The sequence below is a fragment of the Mchenga conophoros genome, linkage group LG14 (assembly GCF_057382185.1).
Source record: "Mchenga conophoros isolate Kocher_MC1m ecotype Shallow Benthic linkage group LG14, M_conophoros_male_GT1.1, whole genome shotgun sequence".
Taxonomy (NCBI): Eukaryota; Metazoa; Chordata; class Actinopteri; order Cichliformes; family Cichlidae; genus Mchenga; species Mchenga conophoros.
The window spans coordinates 21,621,271-21,647,562 of record NC_140539.1 but is presented as its reverse complement, the minus strand read 5'-3'; the positions used below and the strand labels follow the sequence as shown (position 1 = coordinate 21,647,562).

Here is a 26,292-nt window from a genome sequence, read left to right as displayed (position 1 = left end):
TCTGTATCACTAATGTTGTGTATTTCTCCATGAACCTGCTACAGCTGTATCTTTAAGTACGAAAGAAAGTATTGCACTGTACTGCTAGTGCTGTGCCTAATGAGCAAAACCTTTTCCTACTGGACTACTGGAATGCACTCAACTCAGGAGTGACGTCACGTCCAGCACTGATAACCAATTTCTGAGGCAAACTGAATACAGCATCAGTCCAGGGAAACTCGGCCAGAACAAAAAGTGATGAGAATAAACGTGCTAGAGCACTGAGACACTTTTAGCTGATCAAGTGGATAAACTAGACTGAGAAACTATAAATTCTCATTACAACTAACTGGAACAGAAAACAGAGGTGAAACTAAAAAGGACGGGGCAAACAAAGAAGAGGAGAAAGCCGATGACAGGAGGTAAAATTAATAGAAACACACAAGAGGAAATAAAAAGAATCCAAAAAAAACACAATACAAAGATTCAGATTGTTAGTCAGCAGCACGTCATTCACTCACTCATTGAATACAACACAGAACACAGACATGACTCGCTCAACTCCTCCTCCTCCTCCTCCTCGCTGATGAATCAGATGATAAGGCACAGAGTAGCCCTGTAAGCAGAAACAATTGGCCCACTGTGTTGTTGTAACTGGCTTATCAGCTGCAATCCTTGGGAATAGGGGAAGGACATATTGCCATATTTCGCCAAAGAACAACTCAGTGGTCTCATTGAGACTGATAGGGATTCAAACGGAACGGTTCATTTTGCACAGGAGGGAACGGCATCAGGGGACTGTAGAGATGTGTGCGTGTTGAGTTGGAGTACAAATGAGACAATGTTTTCACAACAGAAAGAGGCTGTGAAAGAAAGAATTGGCTGAGCGCAAAGCTTTGATTTCACTTTGGATATATAGAGTCCCTGGACCAAACTTCGGAAGCCACCAAGGAGCAATTTTCAGTGCCTATCACAGCTCATTCATCATGGTGTGATTGCTGTGTCGCTGTTATCTCGCTTGTGGGCGGCAGACGAGCCACAGCTGAAAGCCTCTATAAGAATTCCTTACCTGTACCGCCGGCCTGGGAGAATGTGTGCGTTTGTGTGCACTTGTGCAGACGCTTTAAGGATGTTCTCCTCCGTTCGTTTTCAGCTTGTTTTTTAATGCAACTTTTGACGTGTCCACCTGGGCCTTACAGAGCAGTCTCATTACATATAGCTGTCACCTTCCCCACTTTAATTTCACAAACAGCTCCAGAAAAAATAAAAATAAAAACTACAGTCGCAGAATTGATTATCACTTTACTGCAGGGCCACAAGCCATGTGTTTGCAATTATTGATTGAGTTTGTTACAGGCACTGTTGAGGTCTTAGTGAAAATGTCTTTACACCGTCGCGGTGATGCAATAGAAAAACCAATTCTTTGTTACCTGGAGATAAAATTGTTTTATATTATGTGTGGTATTGCATTTCCTCTCTGTCCTGAAGTGCAGTAGAGCATCATCCAGCAAAACACAAACAAACCAAAAAATAAAAAGATTAATCTCTTTTCTGTTCTATAGCATCAATTCTTAGTGTTCCCTCTTGACATCCATTGTGATCGTGTAGCTGCTGTGTTTCTAGAGCTACACCGCAGGTTGTGAAGTGTCTCAGTGCCAGACCGATGGGTGGGTATATGTTAAAGTTTTTGAAGAAACTTCTCAAGAAGCATTGAGCACCTGATTCAAACCAGGAGCTAATGCTCGAATCCGGTGTGATCGTAAAGAGAAGACGCGAGCATCAATGAGCTGGACTCACACAGCAGCTTAACTTATGCTTGTTTGTCTTTGAAGGTTTGTCTCAAGTGATAGAAATCACACATACTGAACATTTTTATTCACCCTGTACTCCAACCACACAAACACAAGTACGCAAGGTGCAAGATAAACAGTGCTGCAAATCAGGAGCAATGACCTGAAACATTGTTTCAACATCTGGTTTTCATTTTTTTGTAAAGCTGCATAAAAATCTAACACTAACTGCTTCTGGCGCTCATTTATACAAAAGATTTTCGGATTATATTCTTGTTTTTCCACTTGGTTTGTTTCATACAGGTGGTTGTTATACCACTAGGAAATAATTAAATGCCCTTTGGTGTTAATGAATTATTTATTTAATTAGTCAAAATGCTCCTAATGTGCTCACAGAGTTCAGTAAATCCGTCTTATTCCTCATTTTAAAATCGAATCTTTTGAAAATCCTAACTTCTCAATATTTACATCCCAGCTCAGTCCCCTTTTTTTGTCCTTAATGCCTGCCACACGTTCCTCTTTGGAAGAGTCATTTTCTGACTTTTTCAGCTGCAGCACCCTCGGCCATCCTTTTCAGTTTTCTTTCAGAGTACCCTTGTGTCACTGAGTGCTTTCATATCCACTCACATACGTATTGGTAAAAATTCAACATAGTGCACATAGTGCCGGCTGATAAAAGCAGACACGGAGGCAGATTTACTGGCACACAGGCTCAGAGGCACTGAGGCATGTGCACATGAATTTGCAGACAGAGACACGAGATCTGACCCCATTTCTCAGAGTTTATGTGTACTCCTTCTTTCTTTTTCCAACTTGGGCGTATTTGTATTTGTTGTAAAGAGCAAAACGGTTTTGTCGCAGTGGCTTTATGAAAAATTAACGTGACCTGGCCTCTTTTCTAATGACCCAGTATTTTTAACGAATATTGTCAGGGCGTCGGCGGCTCTTCTTCAAAACGGACTTCACAGCCGCGGTGAGAGAATTATATCTCAGCTGCCAGTTTGCTGTGCTCAGGAGAGCAAGTTTTAGAAGGATAAGAAAACAGCAGAGGAAAGCGAGGAGGGGCTGTCTGAAGACATCTTGAACACCCTGAGGTTTTAGAAAGTGGAAACTCCACTGTGGTGTCTGAAGCTGAATGTGAACAACACCCACCAGTGCACCTGGCAGCCTGTGTGTGCGCACTTGCTTGTGCATATGTAAAAGTGTTTTTCCTCCACTGACATTATCAGTCTGCAACCAGACTCCTCATGGCTTGGGAATAAGAGGCTGCTTTAAAAGTCTGCATTTCTTTATAGCTTCAAACTCATAGCTTTATACGGCTGTTTTGCTGTGGTGTGCAAAAGATGGCACATAGAATTTCCTTTAGTAATTTTGTATAGGCCTTTCATGCTTTTATATCGTTTATATATATATATATATTATTTTGTTCTCGACTTTTTTATTGACAACTTTTTATTGGAAGTGGTCTTTTCGCTTTTTTCAGTGTCTGTTTGGGTTCTGGGTTTTTTTGGACAAGTCAGACTTTTTAAGAGCAGTTGCGTTTCTATTTCTGCAGCTGAGCACTGATTGTTGTACGGCTTCGACCGGACATTTTTATAGAAAAACTGGAAGCTCAGAGAAAGAAGGATAAATTGAAACCAAGGAAAAGTAATGAAGAAAAAGCAGAGGCATAAAAGCAGAGAAACGTGTTGGCTAGATAACAGTCAGACAGCCTGCTGTGTTATTGATTGCTGTGGGGTTTTTACTGGAGTGATTGATGTTTCCAGGTCTGATTATATTAGTGTATACTTAACCAGGTCAACGCTGTGGGATGGAGAGATACAAGGCAATATTTTCTAGCCTTACTCTAAGGGACTGGGCTTTCTAATGACACAAGACATATATAATAAATATGGTACGGCACATAAATCAACGAGAAGCTTGAAAGTGAATTCGTTTTTCCCTAATTAAGTGTTGTAGCAGCAACCAATACATTCATTCTTTCAAGTTACTGTTTCTTTGCTATGCAATTGTAGGGAGGAGTGACTACAAGTTGCTCTTAAGCTTCAGCAGTTAATATTATCGCTCATGCACACTTAAATGAAAGGATTTACTGATGTTACATAAGGCCAGACTGGTTTTAAAGTTAAAAGATGTTAATGAGCTAACAGCTACCTGAACGCTACTCCCACATAGGTTGTCTTGTTAATATTTTAGCCATAAGAGAAAAAATTACTTGCAACCATCTCACAGATGTAACATTATGTACAGCTACTTTCCATACAACTGATATTTATTTAGACTCTTTTTCTTCAATTGTAATTATAGACCAGTTTCTAACCTTCCTTTTATCTCAAAGATTCTTGAAAGTGTAGTTGGAAAACAAATAAGTGATCATCTGCAGAGGAATGGTTTATTTGAAGAGTTTCAGTCAGGTTTCAGAGCTCATCACTGCACAGAAACAGCTTTAGTGAAGGTTACAAATGATCTTCTTATGGCCTCTGACAGTTCAGTTTCAGTTTTCAGTTTTATTTGTCATATGCAAGTTAGCACAGGGTCAACATTGCAATGAAATGTGTTTGACGAGCAGCAGTCACTCAGCAGCATAATACAGTAGGAGAAAATATAATAAAATAAAATAATAAAAAAAAAATTGAAAAATAGTAAGGAGCAAAATATTAGAGAGACATGGTAAAAGAGAAAAGATGACTAAATGATGTGCTCTACTGCCTTCAACACCCTCTGTAGTGATTTACAGCTGCTGGCAGAGCAGCTTCTGTACCAAACTGTGATGCAGCTCGTCAGCAAGCTCTCAATTGCACACCTGTAAAAATTTGAGGTGATGTTGGCATTCATGCTAAACTTCCTCAGCCTCCTCAGGAAGTAAAGCCGCTGGCGAGCTTTCCTGATAGCAGTGTCTGTGTGAAGGGTCCAGGAGAAGTCCTCAATGATGTTGACTCCAAGGAATTTGAAGCTGCTGACCCTTCCGACCTTGACACCGTTGATGTGGATGGGCTGGTGTTCTCTGACTGGTCGTTTCCGGTAGTCCACTATCATCTCTCTAGTTTTGCTGATGTTGAGAGTCAGGTTATTTTCCAGGCACCACTCGTACAGTGCCATCACCTCCTCTCTATAGGCCGTCTCATCATTGTCTGTGATGAGGCCTATGATGGTTGTGTCAGCCGCAAACTTGATGATGATGTTGGACTTTTGTTTAGCAACACAGTCGTGTGTGAACAGGGAATATAGGAGGGGGCTAAGCACACAACCCTGTGGCGTACCTGTGTTTAGGATGAGTGATGAGGAGGTGTGCTTACCAACTCTCACCACCTGGGGCCTGTTTGTGAGGAAGTTTAGAATCCATCTGCAGATTGGTGTTCCCAGCCCAAGGTCGACGAGCTTCGTGGCAAGTTTCGAGGGGATGATGGTGTTAAATGCCGAGCTGTAGTCGATGAAGAGCATCCTTGCATATGTATTCCCTTTCTCCAGGTGAGTGAGGGTGGTGTGCGTTGCCAGGGCGATGGCATCCTCTGTGGCTCTGTTTGTCCGATAGGCAAACTGAAGAGGGTCCAGTGTGTCAGGGAGGGAGGAGCAGATGTGACCTTTCACCAGCCGCTCCAGGCACTTCATGATGACGGATGTCAGTGCAACAGGACGGTAGTCATTCAGACAGGAGACCACTGATTTTTTGGGAACGGGAATGATGGTGGATGCTTTGAGGGACGTGGGGACCACTGACTGCCTCAGGGAGAGGTTGAAGATGTTGGTGAACACCTCTGCCAGCTCGTCTGCACACACTCTGAGTAGCCGGCCTGGGATGCCGTCCGGTCCTGGAGCTTTGTGAGGATTTACCTTTTTAAAGGTCCATCTCACAGCTTCTGTTTTCAGAGTTAAAGTTGCAGCCTCACTGTCCTCCTGAGGGTAGAGGATCTGCTCTCTGTTGTCTGCGTCAAAACGAGCATAGAAGTTGTTAAGCTCGTCTGCAAGAGATGCAGTGGGCTGAACACTGCCTGTGTTGACCTTCTTGTAGTCAGTGATGCAGCGCAGTCCATTCCACAGTCGCCTGGTGTCAAAGCTGTGGTAGCTGGACTCCATTTTTTCCCTGTAGTCCTTTCTGGCCTTTTTTATGGACTTTCGGAGGTCGTACCTGGCTGCTTTATATGCATCAGCATCCCCGGAGTTAAAGGCAGAGGTCCGCACTTTTAGCTTGGCGCGAACGTCTTTATTTACCCAGGGTTTCTGATTTGGATATATGCGGACAGTGGTTTTTGTGATGGTATCATCCATACACTTTCCAATATATCCAATGACAGAGTCTGTGCCATTGATGTTGCCATCAGCTGCATCCACAAATATCTGCCAGTCAGTTGTGTCAAAGCAGTCCTGCAGGACCTCCTCAGCCTCACTGTCCCATTTGTAAATAACCCTGGAAGCTGGTTTTTCCTATTTCAGTCTTTGTCTGTATGCAGGCAGCAGCAGAACAATGGTCTGCCTTACCAAAAGCTGGGCGGGGGAGGGGTTTGTAGCACTCTTTGAATGGAGTGTAACAGTGGTCCAATGTTTGATCACCTCTTGTGGGGAAGGAGATGTGCTGATAGTATTTGGGGAGAACCTTCTTCATGTTGGCTCTGTTGAAGTCACCCAGCACAATAAAGGCAGCTTCTGGATTTTTGTTCTCGAGTCCAGTAATGATGTCATACAGTTCGTCCATAGCCGTAGCTTTATTAGCGTGTGGAGGAATGTAAACAGCTGAGAGGAGAACTGAGCTGAACTCCCTCGGGAGGTAAAAAGGCCTGACTTTAATGGTCAGCAGCTCGAGGCTCTGAGAGCAGTAAGTTTTTAAGATACACACATCTCTAGCCCACAAGGAGTTAACCATAAAGCACACCCCTCCTCCCCTTTTCTTGCCTGAGTCCTTCGTTCGGTCTCCCCGGTAAACACTGAATCCATCCGGCGTGATGGCGCAGTCGGGGACGCTGGGCTCCAGCCATGTCTCTGTGAAGGCCAGAACGCAGCAGTTCCTGATGTCTTGTTGGTGTTTAATCTGTGCACGCAGCTCGTCAAGTTTGTTGTCCAGAGACTGGAGATTCGCGAGCAGGATGCTGGGGAGAGGTGGCTTGCTGTTTCTCTGTCGCATTCGGCACAAAACTCCGCGTTTCCCCCTCTTTGTTTACCCTCTATGTCGCGCAAGTAAACAAAGGATCCCAGGCAGCAGAGCGTCCACGGAGTCGAAACCCGCTGTAAAGTCCGAACTGGCTGACGAACGTAGCTCCAGAAGCGTCTGTCTGTCATACCGAGTGTATGATCGCGCTGTGCGCACAGAAATTGAAAGCAGTACAAAATGTGGACTCATCTCTGTGCTTGTCCTGCTAGACCTCAGTGCAGCGCTCAGTGCTGTTGAACATGATATTTTATTACAGCAATTGGAGCATGCTGTAGGTATTAAAGGTACTGCTCTGCAGTGGTTGAATTGTATCTATCTAATTGACACCAATTTGTTCATGTAAGTGGAGAGTCCTCTTCACACACTGAGGTTACAGATTGCATAAAGTGTTACCTAATTATGGTGTTCCACAGGGTTCAGTGCTTGGACCAATTCTGTTTTCATTATAAATGCTTCTCTTAGGCAATATCATTAGAAGGCATAGCATACATTGTCACTGCTATGCAGATGACACCCCACTTTATCTATCCATGAAGCCAGATGTCTTAAAATAGAAATGTCTTAAAGACATAAAGACCTGTATGACCTCTGGTTTTCTGCTTCAGATAATTCAGATAAAACAGAGGTTATTGTACTCGGGCTTAAAAATATAGAAATATGGTATCTAACCAGATGCATTACCTTGGCCTCCAGTAACACTGTGAGGAATCTGAACCAGATATGTCCTTAATGTGCATATTAAATAAATATGTGGGAGTGCTTTCTTCCATTTGCGCAATATCTTCAAAACTAGAAACGCCCAAAATTAGAAACATCCTGTCTCAGAGTGATGCTGAAAAAACTAGTTCATTCATTACTTCTAGGATCAGGATGTCCTTAAAACTTCCTGAAAGCTTTCAGTTGATTCAAACTGCTGTAGTAAGAATACTGACAGGGACTAGAAAGAAAGCATATTTCTCCTATACTGGCTTCTCTTCAATGGCTCCCTGTAAAAATCCAGAATCGAATTCAAAATCCTGCTCCTCACATACAAGGTCTTGAATAATCAGGCCCCATCTTATCTTAATGACTTTATTACCATATCACGCCATTAGAGCTCTTCGCTCGCAGACTCTGGACTTATTTAGTTATTTTATTAAAAGTAGAATGGCAGGCAGAGCCTTCAGCTTTCAGGCCCGTCTTCTGTGAAACCAGCTTCCATTTTCAACTGAGGAGACGGATACCCTCTCTGTTTTTAAGATTAGTCTTAAAATGTTCCTTTTTGCTAAAGAATATAGTTAGGGTTGGATGAGGTGACCCTGAATCCTCCCTTAGTTTCTTGCAGTAGGTTTAGGCTGCTGGGGGATTCCCATGATGTACCGAGGGTTTGTCTTCTTCAGTCACCTGTTTTGTTTTTGTTTTGTTTAATCCCAATCTGTAGTTGTTTTTATTATTAGTGCAAACCGGATTAAGGGCATTTCCCATCCTTCTCTTCCAGTGAGTTGTTGTCATTGATGACTCATTGATGACTGACAACCTAATTCAAAGTGTGAATTTATTGCCAGGAGGTGCCAGCAGCAGCAGTAGCAATTACAGTAACTCTTCACAAGCCTGCGATGTCACATAATAAAACTGAAATTGAAAAATATTTCCTCCCTGCGATGTCAATCTTTGGTCGAGTTTTTTAACCAGTTGCTCCTTTTCCACCACTTGGATTGATATCATATCATTGGCAAAACAATATGTAGCTGCATCAGTAATTCTATCCACCGTTTGCACTTATGTCATGTGGAGTGTAAAAAGCAAACGCTCCAGTGTCGATGAGTGATTTGTTTACTTCTGGGTCACACATCACCAGATGTGATCTTATCCTTGTACAGGGAGTGCAGAATTATTAGGCAAATGAGTATTTTGTCCACATCATCCTCTTCATGCATGTTGTCTTACTCCAAGCTGTAATAGTCACATGCACACACAGATATCCCCCTAAAATAGCTAAAACTAAAAACAAACTAAAAACTACTTCCAAAAACATTCAGCTTTGATATTAATGAGTTTTTTGGGTTCATTGAGAACATGGTTGTTGTTCAATAATAAAATTATTCCTCAAAAATACAACTTGCCTATTCTGCACTCCCTGTATGCTGTCATAACCTGGTTGTATTCAATGGTGTGCTTTTGCCTGAAGTGGTGAAACAAGTTTGCTTTAACCCTTTTAGTGGGAACTGGTTTCTTGCATGTCTTGAAAAGTACTGTGTCTTGTTGGAGGTTGTTGAAGTAGGTCCCTTTTTAGGTACTAATTACCATCAGAGGCTGACACACTGCTTGTTTTGTTGTGCGCGCACTAGGGAATTGAAGTGCTTTAAATGAATGACCCCCAGCTACAAACTGGTTGCCAACCACGGTTAGCACAGAAGCAGTAGCAAATGGTAAATGGCCTGTATTTGTATAGCGCTTTACTCAGTCCCTAAGGACCCCAAAGCGCTTTACACTACATTCAGTCATCCACCCATTCACACACACATTCACACACTAGTAAAATTTGTCACAACTTTACAACCGCTCAGTGAGTTGTTAGCAAGTGTTATAGACAAGTCAGCAATTTGCATGCAAACTGTGGTTACTAGGGTCAGGGACTGGACTCTATGCCTGCTTGACTGTAGCCTTATCAACCACAGCAACTCCCAGCAGTCACCAGAAACCTCCAATAACCACTTGCCAACTGCTCGGGAAATACATGTTTTTCTTTAGAGACCGGTGGTTACGAGTGGGGTCACCAATCAGTCATTAGGACGTGTAACAGAGGGCTAATAAGATCATTCAGAACTATAAACCCTCTGATTCACACATGCATTTATTTTATGGTTGAAAAACTTTGTTAATAAAACACACAACTACAGATGTGTGCACTTGTAGCAATTTGGGGTCCAGTGCCTGAAACTTTGGACTGAGCCCCATTGGTAAATTGTACAACTTTAGTATGCAATTCAACAATAAGCTTTACAGCTTTGGCTGCAAACAATACCTTTTACTTGGATCAGGTGATTTCCAGATCTGTTCACCGTGAGATGTATTGTCTCACCTTTTAGCAAACGCGCCAACCCACTTACTCTCACACTACTGCATATTGTAATCCTGTCTGTGTCAACTTCTTTCTGTTTTGCTGCTATAAAACACTGGAGGCTGTTGTCAGTGAACAGCATGTCTGTTTAATCAAACTGCGAGCCTGGTTAGATAAAATGAATCCGTATGCAGATTCTTGGGGAAGAGCGGTGCAGACACAGGCAGCTGATCAGCAGTCATTTTGTTGTCAGTCTTATCACAGCAGTGCAGGATGTGCAGCGTTGGTTCTACTGTCCGGTTCCTCCAAGAAAGAAGCAAAGCTGTTCAATCAACAGTATTAACATGATGTCCACCCTCACCCCTCCTTACAGGTGGAGCCAAACAGTTGCTATGACAACATTGCGAGTCTTAGTACTAATAACTGTTACGCCACCTGATGTGCACCGAGTTTTCAAGTGCCTCCAAATTCAGCACAAATTCGTCAGTAGTCAACCAGCTACCCTACAAAGTGTTTCCAGCTGTGGCAGTGACAAAACCATTTCACTCCCATCCCCAGCTCTCGAAATACAGCACCACTTATTCCTGTTTATGCTTTACCCTCCTGAACCATGTCACAGTTGTCTACACGCGTGGCTGTCTTATACGCTGAAGGCATTTATGTTAAAACGAGTCAATAAGCTACAATTAAAACCTTCTGCATTGTTAAAAGCACTCAATAACACATATATTTTCTTTGTTGTAAAAAGCTTTTAGTTTTCAGTAAGAGTGATAGAAAATGTTTAGATACCTTTAATCATCGTTATTTGATGCCAAGTTGCCAAACAAAGTTAGTTTATCTGGAATCACGAGCTAAGTTCAGGGATAGTGGGATGGAAAAGTACATAACACTGTCTTTTTTGTGATGTAGTGGAGCCTGAGCACACCAGTCTGACAGTTGCATTATTTGAAAAATAGCACAATAAGGTTGGCTCCAAAATACATCACTGCAGGGCTCTTTAAATCTTCCTACAGCATCAACTAAATGACAAAACAAGACATAAATAAACAGACAGCCGAACAGAGAGTTGGTTCGCTAAAAGACAGGTTGTAAATAGGTGTATGTGTATGACTGATATCAGAAGAAAACTATCCAGTTTTTGGTTAATACAACAGATTAGCACGCTCCTGCCTTGTTGCTGATTTCAGTGCTTGGCTCTGCTTCAGAGCCACAAATCTCAGTTTTCATTGAAGGCAGTAAACAACGTGAACCGTGACCTCTAAAGGACATGTGGGATGCTTCCACCATTTTTGCTCATTGCAAAATCTTTAGATAGGCTTAGTAAAATAATGATATTGATCATTAAAGGAAGACTCGGGTGATTTGGTAATAAATTACCCAAAAATGCTGAATACAGTAAAAAGTGTAAAAATTTTAACTCATATATGGAAAATGATAACTAACTTATTTTTTGTATTTTAACACTCCAGTTAAAAAAATAATAATTTTCTGGCAATTACTTCATTATTTAGGAGTAAAGGGGTTTAGACAGAGACGTTAAGAAGAACTAGAACTAAAATTCTGTATTGCTGTCACACTTAAAAATCATGAGATCTAATGCAACGCAAATCCTTTGTTTTTTTCAGGAGAATCCGTATGTGATGCTCCGACAGAACCACCAAGAACTCGAGGGAAATGACCGCTATGAGGGCTTCTGTGTGGACATGCTGAAGGAGCTGGCAGACATTCTCAAGTTTAAGTATCGCATCCGGCTGGTGGGGGACGGCGTCTACGGTGTTCCCGGAGCTAACGGAACATGGACGGGCATGGTTGGAGAGTTAATCTCAAGAGTATGTAAATATTTGCATATGCATAGACAATAATATTGCCAACAAACAAACCATATCACTATAAATGATTATGTTTTCTCCTTCGCATATGTGTGAGACAGAAAGTTTTTACAGGTGTCTATGCAGTCCTGTGAAAAGCTAAGCAGCCAGGTGCTGCTAATCAAATGCGTTTTATTAATGGATCATCAGCAAGCGTAAGCATCTCTGTAAACGCAGAAGTTTTGGCAGCTTGTTCTGAAGCATTCAGGTGTGTGTTAACACAATGCCAAAAAGGAATGACATCAATAAAAGAAGTAATTGCTCCTGTCCATCATTCTACATTGAGAAAGAGGATTCACAAGTAAAAGGAACTTGCCATTTTTCCCAGGCAGACAGACATCCAAGTAAATTCACCCCAGAGTCAAATCATGCAATGCTTAGAGAAACTACAAAAAAAAAAGAAAGAAAACAAGAGCTGTATCTCAGACTCTACAGGCCTCAGTTAGCATGTTAAATGCCTGAACCCTCTACTGCACACATTTTGATGGTACATGCTGAACATCATTTTCTGACTCATTTCGGGCCATTTTATTGCCAAGATATTTTTTTTGTGCAACAATGGTATAAAACCACAGAGAAAATTATTATCTCATAATTCATCACACAACTTTTAGAAAGCAAAAAGACCTCAGCAAATCTTCCAAAAATGTCGACCAATGTTGAAACAAAGAATTGAAAAGACGTGAAACATATTTACATAAATGATTTGATGCAGGCTTAGGTTCAAATTGTGCAATATCATGTCATATTGATTATACTGTTGTGAGACTGTCAGTCTGTGTGAAACTTACCAAAACAGTTCTTCTGAGGTGGGCATTACACTTTATACACATCACTTTTGGTTTTTCTGTGCACCCAGGAACCCTGCATCTTGCCTTGTTCAGTTCAGTTCATTTTTACTTGTATTGTGCCAAATCACAACAATTACCTCAAGGTGGTATATTGTAATGTCACGAACCTACAACAATACAGAGAAAACCCTGACATTAGATGACCCCCTATAATCAAGCACTTGGCTACAGTAGGAAGTAAAAACTCCCTTTTAACAGGAAGAAACCTCCAGCAGAACTAGAATCAGGGAGGGGCAGCCTTAATCGGTTGGGGTGATGGGGTTATCACATACTGTTGGCCAAAGTGATATATTATAATATATTGTCTGTGATGAGATTCTGATTTGGAATGGGAGCTCTGGGACTCTGCTTCTTCCTCCTGTCGTCATAATTTTGAGATATCCCACTAATGGCTCGAACTCTTTGCACAGATTTCATGCAATTTTGTATTTTGGACCACATTTCAACTCGGAAGCTCAGGTGGTTGGACAGCCTTCCCAATGTAAACTTCACAACTGTGTGGAATACCATCTGATGTGATTGTGATTTGGCACTATATAATTAAAACTGACTTGAAATGATCCAGCAAGGACTAGGCAACTGTTGTTGCTCATATGGAGAAAGCTTTTGATGGCCTCCCACTAAGCAAGAAGCATCACATCAGCAACATGTGAAATGTGCACAAATTTGCGCACGAATGCATGAAATAACATATCATTACATACAAACACAATGTTATCAAAATCTCCCTCAAAGTTCCCCTGATTGCACTACGTTGCCCGAGGCAACAAAAAGAATTTCTGGGCATGCAAAATTTCATGGTTCATTGGTTTCCATCATTTAACTTCACACGTACAGGTCATGAGGCTTAAAAAGACTTTCTGTTGCTCTAGGGCAACACTGTGCTGTAGAGGTTTAAGTGTTTAGAGGGGTTTCCAGGAGAAAGTCTCTTCTCTCTGAAAAGAAGTCTAAGCATAGGTTTGCAATGTTGCATCTGAACAAACCACAAGACTTCTGGAACAATGTCCTTTTGACAGACAAGACTAAAGTGAAGAAGTCTGCCCATGATGTACTGCACCATGTTTGTCAAAAACCACACTCAGCAGATCAGCACAAACATCTAACATGAAGCATGGTAGTCGATAGGTGATGATTAGTGCACATGACCTGGGCTTGCAGTTATTAAGTCAGCCATAACCATGCTGTGTGGAACCTTAAGAGATCTGTGCATAAAAAAAGGCCTTCAAACATCAATGAACAGAATCAACATTGTAAAGAAGAGTGGACTAAATTCTTCCAAAGACATGCAGAAAGCCATTACTTCCAGCTGTTCCTAAAGGTGGTTCTACAACTTACAACTTTTCCTTTAAAACAAGATTTTCACCATAGCTGTGTGGATACCACTGTATTGTTCTTCTTAGAGAAACATAGAAACAAACCCAAAGTGTATTGCTCAGCTTTCACATAATTTACAGCACATTTCCTTCATATCATATAGCCCCCTTCCTTCATTCAGCAGTTGGCCTTTTCAGCTTAAGTATTGTATTTTTCAAAGTAGTCACAGCTTGTTGGTGGCTTGTTTCCTGCCAGCCGCTTTAGCTGAACTGACCTTAATAGACTTTCCTCCTGGATCAGTCTTGTTGCTGTTAAATCTCTGAGTGAGCCCTTATATTATTTGCTGTACGTGGCTGTTAACAGGCAGATAAGGTCATATAAGGGATGAGAGGGAGAGGGGAAAGAAGTAAAAGAGCTGTTAAAAAATTAAGAGGGCGGGGTGAGTGAAACAGACAAGTGTTAAGTCAGTCCTAAGAGGTGATCTGTCTTAATTCTGTGGGCTAATGGAGGGCAAAGCCATTAAGTATGTAACGCGTACACTGCCTGCTCTTGTTATTGTCACAGTCCATCTCCCCCCTACATCCATGTATAACTTGCCTCTGGAAGGTTGACCTTCAGAACGGCCATGGGTGAAGTCGACATGTGTCTCTGACATCAGCTTGAGCCGTGGATTGGCATGGTTGAGAGGGATTTTCATGGTAAAGGTGGCATCTGCAGGGAAGTTACACAGTAGACAGAAAGGCTTCGGAGTGTTTGGTTAAAGGCATAGAAAAGAACAGGAAGGATGGCAGTGTAAGAGGATTGTGGGAAAATATACAGGCCTTGGCTACAAGTTGAAAGGACAGGTAAAGAAAGGAAAATGGAGGAAGAGGGGTGTTATACACTTGGTAGGAGCAAAGGAAGACAGCATCAGGATATTTTGGACAACAGATACCCGTCTCCCTGCCAGTACCTTTCAGACTGAGCAAGATTTCATTGAGGATGAGGATGATTAGTCTGACGGGTGTCAGACAGCCTAAGCTAACAATGAGTCAGTCCAAGAAGAACCCAGACACAAGTCTAAGTACAGTATGTGCCGGTTACCTAATCCACAGTGCTGCGATTAGAGAACAGAGACATACAGCATCTCTAAAGACCAAAATTTAAAGTCCTAAGTCAAATGCTAAATCCTCAAGGGTCATGTTTAATTCATCTCTCACGTTCAGTTTCGCATCCTTTTTACTGGCTTAGCATGATCTGATTGAATGCAAGTGGAAACGGGTATGATGCAATATTGAACAGGCGACATTACACTGTCTTTTCTTACATACTAGAAGGCATAACAGCAGGGAGGCAGAAGAATCCGGTAATCAATATTAATATTCCATCGCCACGTAAATATTTCACTTGATGTTACAACTGTGTGTTCATTTTTCAAAGGATCTGTTACTTTCTTTGTTAAAATTGCCTCGATGGTCATTTGCTGTATTTGGATTCCTTCCAGCACTGGGAGCAGGCAATCAGCCTTTCAAACAGCGGTCAGAAACGAGACAGGAGGCTGGGAACAGATGATAATCTCGGGTCAGCGCCTGCAGGCTGAGAGTAGGGCAGCAAGAGACACTAGGCCTCAGTGTGGAGTAAAGGCTGCCGTGAGGTTAAAGAGATGCAAATGTGAAGTGCAGAGTATTAATTGAAGCACAGACGGAGTCAGACTGGGGGTTTCTAGATGAAGCATTTGAGGCCTCTTCTGAAGGTCAGAGTGATTATAGAAAAACATGACATCGAAATGGATGACGCGCCTTGGATGTGTGCATGTTATGTATGTCAGATGCCCTCCTCGTTCCTTGACATAGAAACAGTATGTTGTGGATTTTGACTAGTGTCTGCAGTGCTGCAGCACAGCTCCCTGCTCCTCATTCTCCCATTCCCCTCTATGTCCCCAATCCTCTTAGTCCTCCTGCAGCAGACAAAGAGGAATGCATTGCTGCTTTCACTCTTTGCTCCTCAGGGAGATGAAAAATCCCTTGCAGTTGCACTTTGCTGGCCTGTATTATTAGTACAGAGCCATTCAGCTGCATTGACCATTTCTGTGTGTGTGTGTGTGTGTGTGTGTGTGTGTGTGTGTGTGTGTGTGTGTGTGTGTGTGTGTGTGTGTGTGTGTGTGTGTGTCTGTCTCTGTGTTTTACTAGCCTCTGCTTTGTCGAGTGATTTGTCTTGACAGTGCTCCCTTGGCCAGCCACAATGGTTACCCTGAGCTCTCTCGTGCACTGCACACGCACACACAAACACACACACAATGCCAGTGCTGGATTATCCCCATCACGGATAGCCGTATTGGTGGACAAAAAGCCTAGAGGATACAAAAAGGGCATTATTAGGGAATTAGCAAACCAGTAGCCCACTTCTTATGTCATCCTCATCTTTCTTTTTTTTCAAAATCTTCAAATTATTGGGTATGTCACAAACACTATGCCATGCCTCGGAGCTGTGCTGTGTGTGAGTTGGACTTTTCATGCAGTAATACTACTTATCCTGTTGCAGAAAGCAGACCTGGCAGTCGCAGGCCTGACCATCACAGCAGAGCGTGAAAAGGTGATTGACTTCTCCAAGCCTTTCATGACCCTTGGTATCAGCATCATGTACCGCGTCCACCTGGTGAGTTAAGTCCCCCCGCACACACCTATTATACCTGATCGAACTGCCTCTCATACAGCTTGCGGATAAACCTCAGCAGGCTGTCAGGCATGTCTAATGCCTGGAAAAGAAGCACTCTGCCTTCTGGCCTGTAGAGTCTTTTTCTCTCTCTTAGTCCGTTTAAATTCCTCCACAACTTCTCCCCTTTTACACCTTATTGCCTCTTTACCTCTCAGCTACTCGTTTTCCCTTTCATCTGCGTTTTTTCATGGGTCCTCTTCCTGCTTTACCCCTGTCCTCCAACATTACTTGCCACTTCATCCTTCTCCTCTGTGTCAAGTTCTTTTCATTTTTCCTTTGTCCACCCATTTCCTCCTTTTGTTTCCGTGCCCCCCACCCCCCACCTCATTCTGCCAGCACCAGATCGCTCATTTTATGGTGTGAACTGAATGATAAATGTAACACTTTCACAGTTGTTTTCTGCTTGTTCTCTGATTGGATTTCGCCATCTTATTCTCACAAGCAATGCCCTCCATTCTCTGCAGAGAGCAAGTCCAAGCAAGAAACAGCGAAACAACAGCAGTGCTGGTGGAAATGAGCCAGTGTTTGCGCACTTAGTGGCCCATTAATCATCAGTCCTCCCCCAAAACCCAAGGTGACACTGTGGGGGCCACAGTAGCACTGGCCACAGTCCGTGCTGAGGTGATCTAGCGCGTGCGCAGGCTAACATTAGTGTAGCATCCCAAAGGGGCATTTTACTCACATTCCCATTCCATCTTGCTCCTGTCTCCACTACTTGTAAATCTCCCACCGTGTCACCTTCCCATAGTCTGTGCACAGTACCCATAGGTGAGGCAGTGAGGCACTCAATTGAGCGGCAACAGTTGGGGAGAATCAATCGACGTTCGCAGCAGGTGCTACGTTAAATGGGCTGCTGGGCAGCATGTGACCTCTGAATTGGGAAGCAGGCAGGCGGGTGGCAGCCTGAGGATATGATATGGAGCTTATGTCCCACAGGGTTGGCACACAGAGCCAAATAGTTGAATTAGCAGAGACTTGACCCAGTTGAAATTCCTGAGTAAAGCGGTTTCTATTAAGATAAGATGTGTGAAGTCGGTAGAGGAAGGTGAAAAGATAAGAGGGAAAGAAGACAGGCATAAGTGCAGGTATCATCTCTCTTTGTCTCTTTCTCTGTCCCTCATTTCCTCACACTCTCTTTACTTTCTCATTGCCCCTTGGCATTTTCTTAGATCCGATTCAGAGTGGTCCCTCAGCATGCTCTAAAATTCGATATTTGAATTTCTGTGACTGCACTTGTTTAGTTCTAATCCACTGACTATTGATCTGAGGCACAGTGATTTCTACAAGGGGGTATACTGCTTATTTCAAACTTTAAATGAAAATTTCAGTCCAATCAATAAGAATGGCGAATGCAATAAAATACAGCTGCCTGTTGGGTATTAATTATCCGCACACTATCGCCAGTTTAATCTCCATTTCTCTTCTTTGTCACAAGTATTGCATGTCTTTCTTACTCTCGCTCTCTCTCACACACACAGACACACGCACAGAGTTTTTTCACTTTCATTATTTATTCTTATTTTATGTTTGTTGCGTTCAAAGCACACATTTACATTATTTTCAGTGAAGGCGATAGCTTTAACGTCAGGCGTAATCTTGTTACAAAGCTGCTGAAAATGTACATTTCCTGTTTGAAACACAGGTGCAGATTTGAACTAACGCTTCACTGCCTCCACCCCACCCACACCCGAAACCCCCTCCCTTGCCCTCCACACCACCCACCCACCCAGCCACTACAACAACTGTCACAGACAAGTTTTCTGTGGAGTGTTCAAAATTGCAGCAAATCAGAACATTTAATCACCTGTCAAATGAGTTTGTGTCTTCGTGCTATTCTCTGAAGGGACCGCTGTCTGTTATCATTTCTGGGACACTGACTCTGCAATAAATAAAACTAAAAAAAATCCAGACAGCTTGCATCTTGCCTGCATAAGAAGAGCACTACCTGTCTATATGTTTCAGCTGTCTCGCCTGAATGTCTTGTCTGGTTGGGGATTTGTAGTTGGGTGCTATTCGAGGCCATATAGTGTATTTTATATGGTGGGGTATTTGACATGCATGTAGCTTCAGGCCCTATAAATAAAACGGATTTGCTTCATACACAAATCAAAGAGAAGCCGGTGCAATATGAATCACTGCGGTTATGAACCCAGACACTACCTAAAGCGACTGTCAGCTTCATCTCATAAAAACCTTTCGTTGTCTTGCATTCATCATCTGTACAATATAAAAACCATATGCTGCATGCCAAAATCCCAGCACTGTGAGCGTCTTTAAATCTGTGCCAGTTCCTTCTCCATTAATTCGTTGACTGTGTAACAGGGTATATGAGTGGATGTGTGCATGTTTGTGTGTATAAGAGAAAGAGTGCCACTTAATTAGACATAGGGGTTAATTAGGGGTGTGTAGAAGCTGTGTCAGATTCAGCAGCTGCCCTGAGGGTAGAGCGTAGTATAACGAGCTTTATTGACTCACTGGCCACAGAAGTCCTCAGACAAAATTACACAAACAAATGAAACCCTGTGCACAGAAACACAGACGCAGCTCGTGGAATTTAAAAACTTACCACTTATGTTATTTAGGGTTATTTTTAAATGCAGTTTTTTTCCATAATAAATCAATATTAAATTTAACACTAAACAGTAGGTTGTGTAATATCATTAAATTGTGTATATATGTGCTTAGGTACAACTGTGCAACTGCTCATTAATGCACAGGCTCTAATCAGCCACTCACATGCAGCAGCTACATACATTTAAGGATGTAGATATTCTAAAAAAAGACCTGTTGAAGTTAAAAACTGGGCATCAGAATGGGCTAGAAGACCATACTGAGATCCCACTCCTCTCAACTAGCATAAAGAAACTGAGCCAATTAATGATACAGGTTCGGCATGCTGGTAGTGTGATGGTGTGGAGGATATTTTCTTATCATCGTTTGGTCCCTTTAGTACAAACTGAGTATTGTTGCTGACCATGTTCATCCCTTTATGACCGTTGTGCGTTCATCCTCTGCGGGTTCCTTCCCACAGGATAATGTGTCGCGTCACAAATGTCAGATCATCTCAGACTGGTTTCAGATGTGGGATCATCTTGATACAGAACAGACCAAACGCAGCCAACATCAAGAGAAGAGCTTTGAATATCTTCCATGAAGCCTGGAGAACTATTCCTGAAGACTCCTCAGGAGAAAGTTCAGGGTGAAGAATAAAGCTGCTCATATCAAATATTGACTTTCAAGCTCGTTAGGAATGTTTTTGCCTTTTAGATTGTATTTCCGTGGATGCATGTGTTTCATTAAACCGCTCTACCTATTTCCCATTTTCCTAGAAACATACAAAGAAATAAGGGGTGTCTTGAGACTTTTGCACCAGACTGGAAGTTTTATTCTTTTATTTTGAAAGTAACCCTAAAACTAGTAGTGATGTATGTTTTTTGTTTTTTTTTAGTTATGTTAGAAGAGTTTCAGCAAACACAAAAGCACAGCTTTGTTTGTGTGCAACTCACTCAGACATAAAGCCAGACAACCCGGTGAGCTCAAGAGGCAGCAGGATGTTGTTATGAATATGACCCCGTGACCTCAGCCAAATCAACTGCTCTCCACAGATTGCCCCCGCGGCCATCTCAGCAGCCGTAACAACTGGCAGCTTTAACACAATTAGAAATGCACACACTATCAAAGAGCTTGGGGGGGGGGGGGGGAGGTGGCAGAACATGGGGAGACACAGGGAGGGACAGGAAGAAAGACAACATAAAAGAGAATAAGCAAGAAATAGGTAGAAGGACATGAGGGAAGATGGAGAAATGAGAGCAAGGAAGTGAGCGACGAGAGTGTGATCAAATGACAATGGGAAGTCTCCTTCGGTGAGTCAGTGTTCAGGCAGGAAGCCTCAGGGGGCAACGGTGTGGTATGAATACCAAGAGGAAAGATGACTAGGTGAAATCCTCAACTGGATAACCTCACCGGCTCCCTCTGCCACCCTCCTGGCATGTAGGCAGTCCTCCGAGAGTAACGGAGAAGGGGAGAAGCGGGAAATATGGAGGGACAGCGGGAAGTTGAGAGAGAACAAGGGCAGTGCAAGGTAAAATGAATGAGTTTTTCATCTGTGTGTTGAGATGAAAAAAGGACACATAGCTACTAAAAAAGGCAGCAATTTTTCACTATTTTATTTGTTGAGATGGACTCATAAAAGCAGGTCTTAGAGGATGTTTTGCCCTCTGTGCCACAGGTGTATTATTTTACTTCCTGGGATTTGCCTCATCCCATATATATCATCTTAACATGGCCATAAAACTGCTATAAAATGATACCCCTGACTCTGATAAAAATCATTCAAATATGGCAGCAAGTACTTACGCTGTGAAGAGACACTCATCCAGTAAACATCTAATTTGGTCCTTGGTGTACTCTGTTTATATTTTATTACTTTGTTAATTATTTTCTAGTTCTAGTCTACACTTCATCGGCAACTTTGTGACGTACAGTCATTTGAAGGCTTGTTAATGCAAATATCTAATCAGCTGATGCACAACACATTTAACCTTGAAGCAGATGGGCTACAACAGCAGAAGATCACACCGGGTCACCCACTCCTGTCAGCGAAGAACAGGAAAATGAGGCCACAGTTTCCACCAGCTTACTAGATGAACATTGTTCGGTATAATTTCTACTGCAATATTCGAATGGTACAGAAACAAAAGCATGGCTCCATCCTCCCTTCTGTCAATGGTTCAGGCTGCTCATGATGGTCTAATGGTGTGGAAGATATTTTTCTTGGCTCTTTTTTAAACACCAACTGGTTTTAAACATCACAATGAGTTCACTGAACTTAAATGACCCCCAAAAGTCACCAGCTCTCCATCCCATAGAGCACCTTACAGATGTGGTGGAATGGGGGATTTTCATCACGATGTGCAGCCGACAAATCTGCAGAACGTTAGCGATGCTATCATGTCATTATGGACCAGAATCCCTGATGAATATTTCAGGCACCCTGCTGAATCTACACCATGAGGAATTAAGGCACTTGTGCAGGCAAAAAGGTGGTCCAAACCAGTATTAGCAGGGTGTACTTCCTATAGAGTCCAGTGAGTGTATATCTTCTATTTAACAGTAACTACTGGATTAGTCACAGATGCTGTGCTTGCCTTAGCAAGCAGTCAATGTGCTTTTCTGTGCTGAGTGGTGGGTGCTCCCTGTGCAGTTGCCCAAGCACATACTGTATCTGCCCTGCTGTGGATGACTGACAGTTTAGACAGCTGCTGACAAGATTAGAAACACAGGCACACACACAAACACACAGGTGCTTGACAGTCTGTCATGCACACACAGACTCATCGTCCAATATAAAGAGAGACTGGACCACCTAAATAAGATTGTGATGTAAAGCATGTCTCTGAGAAATTACTAAAAATATTTAGTATTTGCATGCATAATTTATTTATGAATAAATGAATGAAAAATAGGTAAACCCTTGTATATGTTCTACTTTACAATTTCCTTACATCACTGGAAATCCTGAGTCACCCTGCCCCGTGAGGCACTTCTCCTCAAACAATGTTTAGTGGTTCGCACAGCAGTTTGTGGCACAGCAATTTTGAACCCATCTTGATTGATTTCGTTTGGCAGCACAGCGAGCATTTACATATTAAGCACTTGATAAAGGTGGTATATCCATCCGACAGGTCCCAAGTACCATTAGCATTCACTTGCATTTCCCTTTCCAGCAATTTGTCAAATGTAAGTCCAGTAGTCATTGCTTTACCGCTGGTTTGGTCCACACCAACTCCGAGGGGTGAAATATGGCTCCTTAGCTGTTAAACGCTCTGCTATTGTGGTGCAGATTGTATTCATGAGAACAGGAGCAGAGAGGAAATAAGGTAGTTAAGATCAGCGCGAGTGAGCCAAAACAGTAAAGTTGGCACGGTAAAATAAAAGCCCTGAAAGGTGTTAAAGCACTGCTGAGCTGTGTGGAGCTTTAGTCGAGTGATCACACACCATGTTTTTCCATGTCACGAGATCATCATTAAATAGAGTTTCATTAAGCTTGCTCTTTCTAGTCCTTAGTTTAATCTAAAATGTTTTGATACAGAAAAAAACTGAATAAACTATCTTATCTTTGGAAATGTGCACACAGATTTTAAAACATTTTCATGCAGTTTCCATTTAGCTTATCTGAAGCTTTGTGTGCTCATTAATTTGCCTACTCCAGCTATGGATTGTTCCAGTTTCTAACTCTTAAAAAAAAAAGTAAAACACTTTTGTCCCTTAGTCTCAAAGCCAATACATAAAAGCAGCAAAGTCGAGCTTTCTAAGCAGCAAACCTCCTACTGTTTTCCTGTTGTCCTTGTAATCTTCCTGTTGTCTCGTCCTAGCTTTCTCTCCGTCTCTATTTCTGAGTTGCTCTCTTGCACCTTCACTTTGCCATCTGTTAGCACACTAGTCCCACGTCTCTGCAGTGATCTTTATCTTAATAATAGCACCTTGGTGAAAACTTAACATGTGGACGAGCATGCCCAGCAGTTCACGAAGCGCTGGGTCAGCATGCATCAAACTGGACCAGCAAAACAGGAGGACTCATGTCAGCACATACTACTGCTACTCCAGTAATGCCAGTGCCAACCGAAGGCAGCCTGGCACTGATGCTCACTTTACAACATATACCTCTGACTTGGCCATTGTGTGTTTCAGCTCTGCACTATTCCATTCTCAGACAGCTATCGCCATCGTCATAAGCAATTGCACTCTATAACGTGGTCTGACATACGTTATGAGTGGCAGGCTGATTCGAATCTTGCTCAGAGTTATTCGGCAACTCTCTCCCCCTGCTTCTCCTGCTTTCTGCACCACTCCTATTTTACTGAGTCGGGCTAATATGCAAGTGATTACAGACGCATTAATGAATTTTCATCTCCGCACAACTCTGAATGGGGATTCGTTTATCATAACAAATGCCCACCAAAATAATTTCAACCTCTTTGCCTCAAATTAAATTTTGGAGGGCCTCAGAAATGTATTACTGCAGCATTTTGGCACGCAGGAGGTCTGGCAGGAATACTTAATTGAGTTTTTATTTTTTTTATTTTTTGCATAAATGCAATTTGGGCTTGTTCACGTAGACTCCACGGCGGTGCCTTTGACACAGAAATGGACAATGAGGAATTTCTACACGACTAAACGTGTCCCTCTCATAGCAACATTTAGACAGTTGGTTGTTTGATCACCTCCATTATCTAAGCGTCCTGCTGGCCCTGACAGCCACCTCCATTTCATAGTCATTAACAGGCGGCGGACGTGCACTTGTGTGTAAATGGCTAATATTCCCCTGCAGACATTTGGTCGGGAAGGGTGTAAGCTTAGCGTGCGCGTGTGAAATATGAGCAGGCACAAACACACATATAAACAAGCGGGCCCAATCATCCTGACTGTGGTTCCCCAGTAACTGGTTTCATTTAGAGGACAATGTTGCATAATGAAACATTAGGAATTAGCCCCTATATTCCCATCGCTCTACTGGCTGCCAACCTCATTTTAGCCATGTTATCTCCTGGTTACCAATGCACATTTATATGCAACACCCCATAGCTGCTTCAGCACAACTAGCCTTTTTAGCCAAGCCAGAGCTATTAATCCCCCTCCACCTGTGTACACTGCCCACTCCCGGTCATACTGCAAGTCAACTATAGGTCATGGAATTGAATTTGTCTTTAATGTGGTTCTAATGGTTTAGCTGATTATTTGACATTTCTTTCTCTCTACATGCAGACTTGTAGAGAGTAAAAATGTTGCCTTTTGTTAGTTTTGACCTCTGATTATTCTGTACGACTAAACCTAATAATGTATCTATCACAGCTTGTTGGAAGTTGTGAGAATTTTTTTTTCAGTGTTGGAATGCAGGATATAAACCTCTTATCAGTGATGTCGTATTATCATACAGGCCTCTGCCACTCTATTGACAGTCCATGGGAGACTGAGTTTGCGCTTTCATACAGTGCTGATCTGAATGTTTACATGCAAATGAGATTCGTATAATTAAAGTGCTATCAGTTTAGGACAGGGAAAACCTATGCTTATCGCATCAAAATCCGTTTATTTGCGGTCACAGTCACCTTTTCCATCTTCTCCAAATTACACAGGCACCAGTAAATGTTGGTCAACACACACCGAACTGGAGGTGGGAAGAAAGGGAAACAGAACTGAAATGCAGTAATCATCGCCTTTCTATGTTTCCTTCTTTAGTTTATGTCCAAGAAGACCAGTCATTCTGTGTGTGTTGTCTTCCAGGGACGTAGGCCAGGCTACTTCTCCTTCCTGGATCCCTTCTCACCGGGTGTTTGGCTCTTCATGCTTCTGGCCTACTTGGCTGTCAGTTGCATTCTCTTTCTGGTGGCCAGGTAAGGAGCTCAACCATAAAATGCAGTCTGTACAGATAAGCGAGAGACAGGAGAAGAATGAGGCAAACAAATGGACTGGGTACAGAGAGTAAGAGCACACAAAAAAACGTTTCTTTGGGCAATATACGGCGGAGGAAACAGGTGTTTGTTCTCTCGCTTCTCTTTAGCCTCTGGTTGATCTTGAACATCACAGAGAAAGAGACGTTCCCCCACCAGTGGCAGGTCTCTAGCATCACATTGCCACCTGCTGGTCAAGGATGGCACTGCCACAACTGCTGCTGAAAATCACAATTTCCTTTGCAATGGAAATATTACTAGGTTACAGTATATCTAATGAAGATGCTTTAATGCAAGAAAATGCTAATTGAATTCTGCAGCACCTTACAGAATCAAATTAAAAGTACCAAGACCTTCAAATTTACCAGTTTTCTAAAGATAGCTCTACGGGTGGTCTTTGGTGTAATATGAAAATCATTTATAAATGTTGGGTGAGGTGGTTTAATCGTAGCAGTTTTGGAGATAATAATACATGTACTCCTTTTTTTAGGTGTTTACTAAGAATAATTTTTCCACCCGTGATCACAGTGGGAAATATGTTAAACATCTGGGTTGTTTAAAGTTTTTTGTCCTTCCTTTGAACTTTGTTGTAATTATTTGTGACTCAGAAAGAAATTCTATCTTTGCCACGTGAGTCACATGGCTCGTTGGTTCAACCCAGCACAGAACAGAGTTGTCACAGAACTGTAGCTATATCTGAGCACCCCAATTACACCACCTGCATCCTCACAGTTTAAGTAGGCAGAAGCGAAGCACAGGTTGGTTCTCCCTCTGCAGAGCCAAGGTGACTTTGTCCTCACTTGACTGAGTTGTTTTCTCCTCATCCTTCATCCCTCTTCCTATCTCCATTCCTCTCACTCCCCGTCTCTTGAGTTTTGCTCTTATCAGAATACATAATCTAACTTTCATTCCCACTCTCTCTTTCCCCACAGGCTGACACCTTATGAATGGTACAACCCCCACCCTTGTTTAAAGGGACGCTGCAACCTGCTGATCAACCAGTACTCGCTTGGCAACAGCTTCTGGTTCCCAGTTGGAGGCTTCATGCAGCAAGGATCCACCATTGCTCCTAGAGCTCTGTCCACACGTTGTGTGAGCGGAGTGTGGTTAGTATTGGCTCCAGATGCACGGTGCAATGCGCAGGTTTCTCCATCACGGAATGC

The 26,292-nt window shown here is 42.5% G+C and overlaps 1 protein-coding gene across 2 annotated transcripts in view; it reads left to right on the top strand.

The window, feature by feature from the left end:
• grik4 (glutamate receptor, ionotropic, kainate 4) overlaps nucleotides 1-26,292 on the top strand; it is a 378,192-nt gene that overhangs the window by 342,597 nt on the left and 9,303 nt on the right. For both annotated transcript variants that reach the window (XM_085243381.1, XM_085243380.1), the window contains exons 13-16: nucleotides 11,578-11,781; nucleotides 16,506-16,619; nucleotides 24,963-25,072; nucleotides 26,062-26,235. In XM_085243381.1, the coding sequence (XP_085099507.1) occupies nucleotides 11,578-11,781; nucleotides 16,506-16,619; nucleotides 24,963-25,072; nucleotides 26,062-26,235 (602 nt within the window). The remainder of the gene's footprint in view (nucleotides 1-11,577; nucleotides 11,782-16,505; nucleotides 16,620-24,962; nucleotides 25,073-26,061; nucleotides 26,236-26,292) is intronic.